Consider the following 13,380-nt stretch of genomic DNA (forward strand, 5'->3'; position numbering starts at 1 on the left):
GGAAAAGGGGGGCGGGGCCAGTGGTTCTGGAAGCCGCGGCCGCTGTTGCCGCTGCAGCGGCCCGAGAGGGGGAGAAAGAGAGAGAGAGAGAGAAAGAAAAGAAGAGAGAGGGAGGCTGGGGTTGTGGGGGAAGGAAGGAATACGAGTAGGTGGTGAAGTGTGTGTGTGCGTGTGTGTATGTGCGTGTGTGTGCATGTGGGGGAGTCATTCGCGAGGAGCCGCGGAGGAGCTCGGAGGAGGAGGAGGAGTCGTGCGGCGGCAGCTCCTCACCGGGATCCGGGACTGAAGAAGGGAGAGTGATCGCTGGCCGCCGCCTTCCCATCCACACCCCACCTCGGGTCGGCCCCCTCCCCTCGCCCACGGCGCGCGCTCGCTCGCTCACACACCCCGGGCGCGGCGGCGCGAGGAGGAGGAAAAGGAGGAGGAAGAGAAGAACGAGGGGGGGGGAGCGGCGTCTTTGCCCCCGCCTCTTACCGTGACCGCCCCCCCCCCCCCGCCCGCCGTGAGAGTCCTTCATGGTCCTTCCCCGGCCCCCCCGCTAGCCCAAGGAGCCGCCGCCGCCGCCGCCGGGCGGTGGAGAGAGCGGGGCGGGCGGGCGGGCTGGGAGGCGCCGCCGCCCGCGAACGCTGCAGGGAAAGGTGCGGCTGGGCAGAGGCGGACGAGAAGAGGGGCTGCCGCGGCGGTCGGTCCACGGAGACCGGAAGGAGGCGGCGGCCCCGCGGCCCGGGCTCTGCCGCCGCTCGCCTTACGGGAGGATCCTTCCCGGTGATCCCCTGGCCGGGGGACGAGGAGGAGAAAGGAGGAGTCTTGCTGCAATTTCACCAAGAATCCTCCTTTGCCGTCGTCGCCGCAGGTTCTGGATTTAATATCGTGTCGGACCGAACCTTCCTGGATCGAGAGGGTGAAGAAAAGAGCCCCACAGAGGGTAGTGTTTCAAAACAAAAAACAGCAACAACAACAAAAAAGCAAAAAAACATTGTTTTTGGTGGTGACTCTTTTTTTGGACCACTCCCCCCCCCTCACCCTCTCTGTTTGATTTCCCCTCTGGACCATGGCCGACGACGACGTGCTGTTTGAGGATGTGTATGAGCTGTGCGAGGTGATCGGCAAGTAAGTCCTCCCCTACCTTGGGGAGGGGGGTGAGGGGGAGCGTGTATGTGAAAAAATGCATTTCCAGGATCTCCTGGTCCGCCCTGCTTTCTCCACTCGCGTTCACTCCCCGCTTGCCGCCTCCTTTGGTAATTCCCGTACTGGAGTATTTATAGACCCGTACCTGAACCCTCGAGGTCGAGCTTTGCATCCCCTCCCACCTCTTCCCCACCTCCCTCCTGCTCTTCCTCCCTTCCTAATTTTGTGATGTGTTGGGGGAAGTGGGTAGGGAGAAGGGGGCGGAATGATCCGATTATTTCATTTCTCCCGGCACCCCCCATTCCCCCCACTTCGTATGATTTAGGTCCGAAGTGAAATCTGCTGTTTACATTATATCTGACGGTTGCACATGGCCTTGGCGGAACTGACTTGATAGTTGCTCCCTGTGAGCAGTGTTGATTATTGGTAACATCTAACCTACCCGAAGCCTAGATGATAAGCTTGCATTTTTGTTAATTATTGAATGGGTCGGGGTGGGGGGCGCCGGCGGCGGCGGCGGTGGCGGGGAAGCGAACTTTACTGTTTCTTGATTTGTGAGGTGTATCGACTGGATTTAATATATGCCTTTGTGTTCACCCCATGACCATATTGGAAGTGATCGTTTAAGCCTGGTTTCCTTCAGTTTCTGCCGATCTCATAGCCTGCCTAGATTAATTAAGATTAAAGGGAGACTGAATTCGAGTTTTTAATAGCTTGTTATGCAACAATTATTCAGACAAATGTTCATTGCTTATATCAAACTGAAGTTGTAATAGGGTTTTTTTTGTTTGTTTTGTTTTGTTTTGTTTTTAGCTTGGGAAAGATAGATATCTTATTTGAGTCACTTGTTTGGTGTAGTATATAACAGTGACAGGCAAAGTTCTCATCCTTTTTATCTTGGTTGTGTAATTACACTAGGAAAAAGCAAAGGAATCAGATTAATAACAGCTGATTAAATATTAAATTTGTAGTAATTCGTTTATTTCCCCCATCCTTTAAATTCATTTTAATAGTTTTCTTTTTATACTAGTTTAAATGCATAATTCTGTTTAATGAATTTGTGAATGAAATATAGATTTGAGGTTGATTTTATTTTAGTTATGCATATAATTTGCACGTACATTTAGAAGTTTGGATGGCAAGATGTGAAGCTGTTTTCTCTCAAAAAAATTTGACATTGATTTTGGGGGGAGAATGCTTTATTTTTTTTAGGATCTAGAAATGCTAATAAAGTCTGAGATCTGTTAGAGAAGCTACCTTTAATTGAAAGTTTTCGGGAAAGGGCACTGACTAAATTCAGTAAATCTGGATTAAAATCCTGCTTGTGGTGTTTAGTATCTATGTTACCTTGGGCAAATCACTTAAATTCTGTGGACCTCAGTTTCTTCATCTGTGAAAAAGAGGATTGGACTTTAGATGTCCTCTGAGGTGGACAGCTCTAGATCTCTGATCCTCTAGTATTAACTCCAAGAATATCAAAAAGAATAATAGGGGGAGGGAACCTGTTTTTTTTTCCTAATCTCTAAATTTCTTGATCCTAGCAGATATTTGGGGCATTTGCCTCCTCACTCTATCCCTGCTATACTCTATACCTTCTTTACAAAGTTGAGTACTTGAAGTTGTTTTGGTTTAAGTTACAGGTTTACAGTGACATATTTTATCTGTTTCATTAATTCTTGTGTATGAAGAATGAATATACTGAAGATGCTAAGTTATTACTTTAGGTGGTAAATTCAGCTATTACATTATACTTTAATCTTAGATGATGAAATTGTGAGTAAGCTTACACAGTTTACTTTACACAGTAATATGCCAACATGTTTTTGTTTAACCAACTAGTAGTATATCCTAATATTCTCCACAAGTGGTGGCACTGTAATTATTTGAAGGTTTAGAGGTTTCAGAAAATAGTGTCTTATTAGAATAAAAAATGAAAGTATTTTAGGTATATGCAGAAAAGTCAAGAAAAATAAAGACATGGTGGTGAATTTTGTATAACACTTTATATATATGGCTAAATGTGGCTTCAAATTCGGGCTTTGCTACAAGTGTGATCTTAGGCAAGTCACTTAACTTCTCACTTTAAGCCTCAGTTTCCTCAAATATAAGATGAGATAAGGACTAGAAGATTGTTTTCAACTGACAATCTATAATCATCGATGGTACTCAACAAGGTTAGGGCCTATTTAAAATGGAATTATTTTTGGCACACAGTATTCTGATTACTCGATATTATTTTTGCTCCTTCTCCCAACCCTCCCAAGCCCAAAGAAAGCTTGAGAACAGTTCAACAAACTAATCAGTTAATTTTAGAGTTGCCTCAGAGGAGAAGCTAGTTCTGAAGTGATACATTTTTTGAATCTACTGTCTTAATTCTTCTGAAGAATCAAATCTCATTGAAATCCATGGAAAACAAAAATTTCATCTGAGCTTTGTATTGGAAGAGTGCCATTTATTTTCTCTGATTCCTTTAGTGAATTCTCCACTGTTTTCAAGACAGCATTATGAAGAAAGAAGGTAATGGTGGTGATTCTTGACCTTTGGAAGGTTTGAGAGAGTTTAAGTAAATCTTTGCAACATGTATTGAAACTAACTTAGGAATTGTCTTTAGACACTTGACAGCACATTTTTTTTTTTCCTGGTTTGTGTTGAACTATTAATTAAAAACAAAACAAAACTTTGAAGAAACTCACAGAGAGGGGGCTGAAAGTATACCAATATTGTTATCTAGGTTCTAAGATAGAATATAATTTTTGTTTCTCTCTCTTATAAGTTGTTTGGAGAGTTATGACATAGAGTTAACTGTCTTTTAAGCAAGTCTCTTCGTCAGGTCCACAAACTTATGTTTATTCACTTGTTTAACACACATTTATTGAATTTTGTTTTGTGTAAGACTCTTAGGTACAGTAGAAATATATCTATTCTGATACACTTTGAGCATGCTTTAGGAGGTTTGAGTGTTTCCTCTAGAGAATATCCTTTCATAGTTTCTAGGAATGTTAACTTGCAAGTTTTTTCAATAACTTTTGAATAGGAATGAGCTGGAGAAAATTTTCTCAGAAACATTTTTTTACCTTTATAGTTATTTTGAGTAATTAATTTGAGATAAATACTTGCGTAAGTCAGGACATTATTTGAATGCCTCTGTTTTCCTATGGGTTACTTAGATTGGAAATATTTCTCCAAATTTTAAGAGCCAAATACTCTGTTTTATCAGCTAATATTTTTGAAGGACCAAAAATTTGGTTATAATGATATGGATCTTGACTATTTGCAGGCTTCCTGGTTAGGAAAATATAGTAATTGCTGGTAAGGTCGGGAGATAAAAATTGAAGATATTTGAAAATTTTACATATTTTTATTGTACTTTTATTATACTTGATGCATATGTAACTATGTAACATATTGTACTTTTATTGTAGTTGATGCATATGTAACATTAATAGATGGGTACTATTTTTCCATAAAGAAACTTGAGGTGGTTGTTGCAATAAAGGCATAAACTCCCTTATTGATAGCTGTTTTAAGGAAAGGGAAACAACAAAATGCTCATAATGCATATCTATCATCACATTTTGTGAAAATAAGTTAATAAATATAAAGTCTTATTTCATCTCTTATCAGCATCCTCTTTCTCCCCTCCCCCTCTTGACAGGATTCAGAGCAAGACCAAAGTTAACAATAAAGTTAATAACAACAAAGCTTGTTCAGGTAGATAATATTTTAAAAGGCTTAATTTGTGTATGTAATACTTCATATTTGGGGGAGTTGCTTTCTGAAAGCTAAAAACGTTTTCTTATTGTAGATACTGAATTGAAAACATGCTTTCTTAATTGTAGGTACAAGACAGAAATTTTATTTTCTGTGTAAAATCCAGTCTTTCCTGGATGATGATAACCAGGCCTCTGTTAAACTCTAGGGGTTCAAAGAAAGGCAAAACCAATTCCTCCCCTCAGGGAGCATATATTGTAATGGAGAAAGAACATGTGAAAACCATCACACACTTAAGAGATATTCATGGAGTAAATTGGAGATAATCTCAGAAGGAAGGCACTGTAGGGGTACATATTGGAGGTAATGAACAAGGGAAGAAAAAAAAGGACTCTTAATGGAAGGTGGTTTTTGAGAAGAATCTTGGAAGAAGCTAGGAGGCAGAGATGAGAAAAGAGAACATTTCAGCCATGGGGTAGAATAAACCAGTGAGAAAGCTTGGAGTCTGCCGATGAAGTGTCATATTTCAGGAACTGTCAGGCTGGTGTTCTGGATCCTAGAGTGTCTGGATCAGACAAGGTAATAATACAAAGAATCCAAATTGGGAAGGATTTTAAAAGCCAAATAGATTTTTTTATTTGTTCCTGAAGGTAATAGGGAGCCACTGGAATTTGTTGAAGGGAAATACCATGTTCAGATGTATGCTTTTGAGATTATTTTGGCAGATTAATAGAGGAATGACCTGGAGTAGGAAGAGATGTGAGGCAAGAAGACCAATTAGTTGTCTTGAAATATAGTCCAAGTGTGAAGGGATGAGGGCCTGCTCCAAGGTAGTGCCTGTGTCAGAGGAGAGCAGGGGAAACACATGAGATAGAAATGACAGGACTTAACAGATTGGTTAGGGTAACTGAGAAGGAAGAATCAAAGATGAGTTGCCAGCTGGGATGATTGGGAAGATGATAGGGCTCTCAATAGTTAGAAGACATTAGTGGATTAAGTAACAAGATTCAGGAAGAATTTTTGGGGAAAGATAACAAGTTGTGTTTTAGGTATAATGAATTTAAGATGTTTATAGGACATCCAATTGGATGTTCACAGAGAGCTGGAGATCAGGAAAGAGGCAGTTTCATAGATAGGATGGTATGTATGGAAGAAGGAAGACCTGAGCTGAAATTCTGCTTTAGAAACTAGCTTTGTGACTTTGCACAAGTCACTTAACCCTTTTGAAGTTTCAATTTTCTCTTATGTAAAATGGAAATGATAATAGTACCCATCTTACAAGGTGGTCTCCATCTTGAAGATAGAGAAAGAGAACAGGTAAAAAGCACTTTGTAAATCTTTAAAGGCAATATATTATTAGAAGACATTACTATTATTATTTTAGGTTCTGTCTGGCTTTTCTGTGCCTTTAATTTTCACATTGATACATTTCATCTAATGCTAACATGGAGACTAATTGTCTTAACAACAGAGCAGGGATTGCTTCTATAATATTTATTAATAATGATGATTGTCTATTGTCATGACAATTTAATATGAACTATTTCATTAATTTAATGTAGATTGCGTGTAGTGCAGTCTATTTAAAGGAGTAGGTGAAGTTACTTTATGCATTTGAAATTCCCTATTTGAAATATTAATAATATAATGTAGCAGGAGACAAATAAAATCACTATATTTACTAGTTCAATGATTCTTTTTTGTCTAAGGAACACTTTACACTCTTAAAAATTTTGAGGCTATCCCAAAGATCTTTTGTTTAGGTGAGTTATGTCTGTCAATATTTAACATATTAGAATTAATATGTCTTAGTATCAATTTGAAAATATCATTTGAAAACCATTTTGAACCTCCTGATTTTGGGAGTTCCCTGGACCACACTTTATGAACTGCTGTAGTAGATCATACTGAAAAAAATTCAATTTTAAAATTGTCTTAAATAATTTAGACTTTTTCATATTGCCTAGAAAAATGGGTTTCTAATAACATCCTACTGGGAATATTAGGTTATTTTGACATCTTTCTAAATATGGTAATGCTAGTTTTATATATTAGGAAAATGGATACCTTTACTAATTGAATTGTATGTGTGGGATGAAATTTTTAGACTGTATGGAAAAGAGTAAATTTAATATTGCCATTTTAATTATATTGGCATGGTTCAACCGTGAATAATAATTATTTTTTCAATTATTTATTTTTAATTTGCCCTCTATTGGACAACAAATAATTCATGATTTCTTGAAATATAATATTCATGCTTTTTTGTTGTTTTGCTCCTTAGGGAGTTAGATAGTTCTTAAATTATTTCTCCTTAACCTCTTTTTCAGTTCATTTGTTTTTGATAGTAGATACATTACATTTTTTATTCTAATTTTTTAATCCTTTGATTTTTGTTTTTACATTTTCTTCCCTTTATGCAGTCATTGATGTATAAATTTTTAGATCCATCCTAATATTATGAGATGCATTACTTGACATTTCCTTTGAACTATTAATTTTCCTTCCAATTCTTTTGTCCAGAACTTTATTTTACTTTCCATTTCTTTTTTCTTTTTTCTTTTTTTTAAAGTCTCTTGCTTCATTTGTTCCAAGTATTCTTAATAATTCCCATGGTCAAACTATCTTTTTCTATAACGTTATGCTTGTAGTTTTTTTTTTTTTTTCTTTTTTCTATTTCTTTTTCTGGGTTTGTTTCCTTAGGTATCTCTGGATTCATACTATTTCTTAAATTTTAAAAAAATATATTTTTTCAAATAACGAGGTGTTTTTTTTTTATCTCCTTCCAACCTTTTCCCCCTTATTAAAGGAAAGAAAGGAAGAGAGGGAGGAAGGAAGGAAAGAAGGAAGAAAGGAAGGAAAGAAAGAAAAGAAAAACCAAATCCTAGTAACAATATACAATTTCCCCACATTGGCCAAAATCTTCTTTTGCATCTTGAATCTGTTGCTTTTTTTTTTGTCAGGATGTAGATTATATTCTTCATTAGTCCTCTGAAATGGTCATTGCCTTGAAAAGAATTCTCAAATATTTTGAAATTGTCTTTTCATTGTTTTTATTATGTGTTTTTTTCCTTCCTTCTGCTTACTTCATCTTGTATCACTTCATACCATTTTCCCCAGGTTTTTCTGAAAACTTCTTTTTCATTTCTCATGATGCAGTAATATTCCATAGTTTTATGTTGTTCAGTCGGTTTTCAGTCTTGTCTAGCCCTTTGTTATTTCATTTAGGGTTTTCTTGACAAAGATATTGGAGTGGTTTGCCATCTCCTTGTCCAGCATATTTCACATATGAGGAAACTGAGGCAAACAGGGTTAAGTGACTTGTCCAGTCACATAGCTAGTAAGTGTCTGAGGCCAGATGGACTCAGGAAAATGACTTTGCATGTTTGGGATCCAGTTTTTGCTACTACAATGAGTATCTCTAAATATTTTTCTACATGATTTTTTACTCTTTAATCTCTTTGGATTCTAGATCTACTAGTGATATCACTGGGTTGAATAGTATGCAGATTTTAGTAACTTTTGGGGGTATTGTTTCAATTAGTTTTCCAGAAAAATTGGACCTTTCCATAACAACCATTAGTGCATAAATACGTACTTGTTTTCCCACAGATCTTCCAATATTTTGTCGTTTTATCTTTTTTTGTCCATTTTGTCAATCTAATAATGGATGTGAGATAGAATCTCAGAGTTGCTTTAATTTTCACTTCTCTAAATATTAGTGATTTGGGGCATTTTTCTATTTTGTACACATTGAGCTTGAGAAACCTAAGGAATGTTGAATTTAGAGCATCCAGTATCAGAGGTCCTCAAACTGCGGCCCGCGGGCCAGATGCAGCAGCTGAGGACGTTTATTCCCCTCACCCAGGGCTATGAAGTTTCTTTATTTAAAGACCCACAAAACAAAGTTTTTGTTTTTCCTATAGTCCGGCCTCCAACAGTCTGAGGGACAGTGAACTGGCCCCCTATTTAAAAAGTTTGAGGACTCCTGCAGTAGATAGTTGGTGATACAGAATTGGAGCTATGTAGATAAATGAGAATGAAGTTCAGGTGTCAAATACCCACTCCCTGGCTACTTGGAATTCCTGATTATGAGAGGATTTTCAGGTAACTTTTTCCCCCTTAGACGCTATCACATTCATTTTCCCTTTTCTTTCTGTTCTTTTCTTAAGATTATCAAGACATAACAGAATCACTTCCAGGCCTTGTCTAACTGGATTTCCTCTATGAACTCTGATGATGATAAAAGTTCAGAGGAGGAATGTAAGCATTTTATTCTTGTTTAGTCGTTGATCATTGTTCCTTCATGATTTACCTTTTTAAGTTCCTATTTATTCCTGTGCTTGAACTTCACCTTTTATCTGCAGCTCTGGTCTTTTCCTTAGGAGTACTTGAAGTTCTCTATTTCATTAAAGGGCCTTTTTTTTTTTTTCCTCCACTGTAATATTATACTATTTTGCTAGGTAAGTTATTTTTGGCTGTTAAATCCATATTTTTTGTCTTCTGGATTACTGTGTTCCTAGTTTTCTGCTGTTTTTAGTGGTGGCATGTCTGATCCTGACTTTGTCTCCTTGATACTTGGATTCTTTTCTTTCTGCCTCCTTGGGATATTTTTTCTTTGACCTAGAATCTTAGAATTTTGTTCTTGGGAGTTTTCATTTTGGGGTTTCTTTCAGGAGTTTTCCAGTAGATTCTTTTTATTTCCACATTGCTTTCTGATTTTGAGAGATCTTGGCAGTTTTTTTTTTTAAGATCTCTTGAAAAATTTGTCTTAATTCTTTTTTTTTTTTTTTTTTTTTTTTTTGGACATGGCATTCACATAATCCAGTGGATCAAACTTTTTTTTTTTTCTTAATTTGTTTTTGGAATCAGTTTTTGCTATGAGAATCTTGGTATTTTCTTTGATTTTTTTCAGCCTTTTTCATTTTGTTTTAATATTTTCTATTGCCTTATGAAGTCATTGGTTTCTGTTTAGTCCATTTTAATTTTCAAGAAGAAGTGCTCATTTCTCTTTCAGTTTTTTTTTCCTTAAGTGCTCTCATTCCATTTATAGAAACATTTTTTAGCTCTTTTTATAAAAAACACTCTTGCTTCTTCTCTTCTAGGAATTCTAGTAGAGTTTGCACATATAGTTGATTTTTGCCATAAAAATCCATTTACCTCTTCATTAGCGTATAGAAGAGTAGATAATTTGGGTGAAGTGTAGGACTCAGTGAGTGTAGCTCTTATCATCTTGTTTTGCTCTGCAATGAAATAAGGTTCTCCTCTGAGGGTGTAAGGGAAAAGATATTTTGAGAATTCTAAGGAAAAAAAGTTTGGAATTGCCTTTGTTGGGTGATTTGAAGGATCTATTAGGGAAGATTAAAAGAGTTTCTTTGTTTCTGTGTGGGCCCATTTGTGATTAGATAAATTTATTGGAACCCAGTACACATTATTATGAGACTCTTTCTCAGTTCTAATCAAGGAACATACATAATTCAGTCATCTTTTATGCCAAAGGCTCTGTGATAGGACTTGGGAACAAGAAATTTGAGATCAGTGGATTATTTATCAAGCAATAAACATTTACTTAGCATCTACTTATGTTCCTGTACTAAGAACTGAAGATACAAAAAGAGGCAGAAGACAGTCCCTGCCCTCAAAACTAATGGAGACAAGAAATATATACAAACAAGTTAGAGACAGCATAAATAGGTAATAATTAATGGAAGGAAGACCCTTGAATTAAGTGGAGTTGGGAAAAATTTCCTGTGCAAGATAAGATTAATTGGGATTCAAAGGAAGATAAGGAAAGTAGTGGATAAAGATCTACAAAGAGAGCATCCCAGGTATGGGGAATAGGCAGAGAAAATGCCCAGAGCTGAGAGATGGAGTGTTTTATTTCTGGAACAGCAAGGGGATCATTGTCATTGGATCCCCAAAAAGTGTTTGGTTGGGGAGTAAGATATAAGATTGGAAAGGTAGGAGCAAGTTTGGTTATATAGGACTTTAAACACTAAATACAGAATTTTTGTATTTGATCCTTGAGATGATAGAGAGCCACTGAAGTTTAGTGAGTAGGAGAATGACACGGTTGGACCTGTGCTTTTAGTAAAATCATTTTAGTGACTTAATGGATGAAGGATTGGAGTGTTGAAGGACTTGGACAAGTGGACTCTTCAACAAGTTGTTTTAATAGTCTAGGTGTGAAGTGATGAGAGCCTGCCCTAGAGTGGTGGCAGTGTCAGAGAAGAGAAGGGGGCAGCTGATGAGAGATGTGACAGAGATGAAATCAACAGATCTAAGCGACAGATTAGCTATGGGGTGTGAGAGACAATGAAGCACTGAGCATAATTCCTAGGTTGGGAATTTGAGGGACCTGGGAGTTATTTTCTACTGAATAATGGTAGAAACTAGTTAAGAAAACAGGCGAGTTTTACATCCATAAAGACAACATTATGGTAAATATAAGTTTATTTCTGATTTTGTTATTTATAACAGTTTGCTGTTACTTTGTTTCTTATTGAACTTGGAGGATGTTTGACATTTAAGTACAAATGTACAATAGGTATGTGGCAATGGAGGTTTTGTCTTATTATTATTCCCTAATACATCTAGGGTTTTGGAACATATTCAAGCTTTCAAAACTAGCCTTATAGCAGAACTGATTGGTACTTTAGGTGTCTTTCTTGTAAATTTTTACTAGTCAGAGGGAAGTACATTTCCTTTTTTTTTTTTTTTTTTTTTTTTTCAGTAAGATTGTTAGGTACTTTAATGAAATTGCTGGATACCATGGTACCCTGGATTAGTTAGTTCACTTGAATATATGAGTGATCATATTGAAATGTAAAGTGCCTACCCCAAATGATTTCCCAATATATTGTATCTCTTCCTGTGATGATCCCAGACAGTAGTACAATTTCTGTTGTAATGGCTACAAGTTCTGCTAAACTGGTATTGAGCTATTTGTTTCCAAGCACATTCTTTTAATTAATGCCAGAGAGGTATTGTCAATACTTTTCTTAGGTTTTAGAGTTTTACTAAGTTATTTATTCAGATAAGGTGGCAAGTGTTTCTTTAAATCAGTTGCTGGTTCTTTGAATTAACTTTTTATCTGTAACATTTATAAAGAAGTATTTTCAATAAAGATTTTCTATAATTGTTATTTTATATAAATTAAATTGTTATAGAAGCATTCAAATTGCCAGTTTGATAAGTAAAGATGTGATTTTCTCATTTCATGCCCTGCACATATTGTAATTTGAAAAGATTAATCATAGAGAGCATTCTTTATATATATAGTAATAAATGCTATCTATCTATCTATCTATCTTACTATATAGAGAGAGTCCTGAGAATCAGGAAAGAGTGTTTTGTAGCTTTTCTCTTAGTGTTTATAATAAACATATTGTTATTTCCATTATTTTTATATATTGAACTCGTGAAATATTCATGATTCAATAAATGTATTAATAAAATTTTTATTTTTATTGTCTTTTTGCTATAGTTGGGATCAAAAATAGAGATAAAGAATTAGAGACTACATAGCACATCTTTGGGTTTTTTTGACTGGTGCTTTATTTTCTGTATTCAGAAGCTTAGGGAATTTTTCTTGTCTTATTTTTTAGATTATGGGGCTAGTTTTCCTTTCACTTATATTCATTTGGTAGGTATACAGTCTTTAAAATTGTCTCTATATATGGTATCTTGTTTTTGAGTCTAGTATGTGTGTTTGTAAAGATTATGTATTCTTTTAATGTTACTACTTTTTGCATCTCTTCCAGAGTATTCTTCACTTCAATATATTTGTATTCCCAATCTATTGTTCTCTCTTTTAATTTCTTTGGAGAGAGTTGCTATTGGAATTTAAGCTTTTCTATTCTGGTAATTATTTTTTTCTGTAATATAGTTATTATAAGGCAATATACTGCCAATTTGTTCCATTCTAACTTCTCTCAAGATTCTTATTTCTCTCTTGACACATTTTAGTTTATAATTCTGCCTCTTTTTAAAATTTTTTTTTGTTTTTTAGAGTTTAATTAGGGAAAATGTTTACTTTTTCACATTGTTGGTCATCTCTACTTGTGCTTTCCTAGTTGATCTTACCTGTTTGGCATCAGAAGTTAAATGTAACAACTGTAGAGGATGTGGGTGTGAGCTAAAAGTTATTATGATTTTTTTTTAACATTTTGATGAATTTCTGAAAAGCTTTTCGGGACTTGAATTTTGGTAAATAGAATATTTTGAATGTTAGGAAAACTTGATATTGAAAGAACTTTTGTAGTATGAAACACTTTACAATGTTACTAATTATTGCCATAGTTCTCTTTTAATTTTTTTCCTCTGTAAAATGGTAGAATGTAAAAATGGTAAAAATGTCTTTCCTCTTATAGGATATTTAAGAAGCTAAAATGAGATTATGAGATTGTGTCTCTGAGAATACTTTAAAAAGTATACATCATTATACCAAGTAGTGCATTAATACTATTTGATTTTCTTAAAGTGAAGCATACCTGTGTCTAATGCTGAGGGAGGCATATATTACTAGAAATGTGCTGTGAT

At 36.0% G+C, this 13,380-nt stretch overlaps 1 protein-coding gene across 13 annotated transcripts in view; it reads left to right on the plus strand.

Annotated features, from left to right (window-relative positions):
- Window positions 1-7: 7 nt before the first annotated feature.
- Window positions 8-13,380, plus strand: part of CASK (calcium/calmodulin dependent serine protein kinase) — a 430,649-nt gene continuing 417,276 nt past the window's right edge. For 10 of the 13 annotated variants that reach the window (XM_051984997.1, XM_051985003.1, XM_051985005.1 and 7 more), the window contains exon 1: window positions 9-1,110. In XM_051984997.1, the coding sequence (XP_051840957.1) occupies window positions 1,052-1,110 (59 nt within the window). In that variant the 5' untranslated portion in view covers window positions 9-1,051. Of the gene's footprint in view, window positions 1,111-13,380 lie in introns of all 13 variants that reach the window. The other 3 variants (XM_051984998.1, XM_051985006.1, XM_051985002.1) reach the window with 2 other exon arrangements.

Source organism: Antechinus flavipes, chromosome 3 (assembly GCF_016432865.1).
Source record: "Antechinus flavipes isolate AdamAnt ecotype Samford, QLD, Australia chromosome 3, AdamAnt_v2, whole genome shotgun sequence".
Classification (NCBI taxonomy): Eukaryota; Metazoa; Chordata; class Mammalia; order Dasyuromorphia; family Dasyuridae; genus Antechinus; species Antechinus flavipes.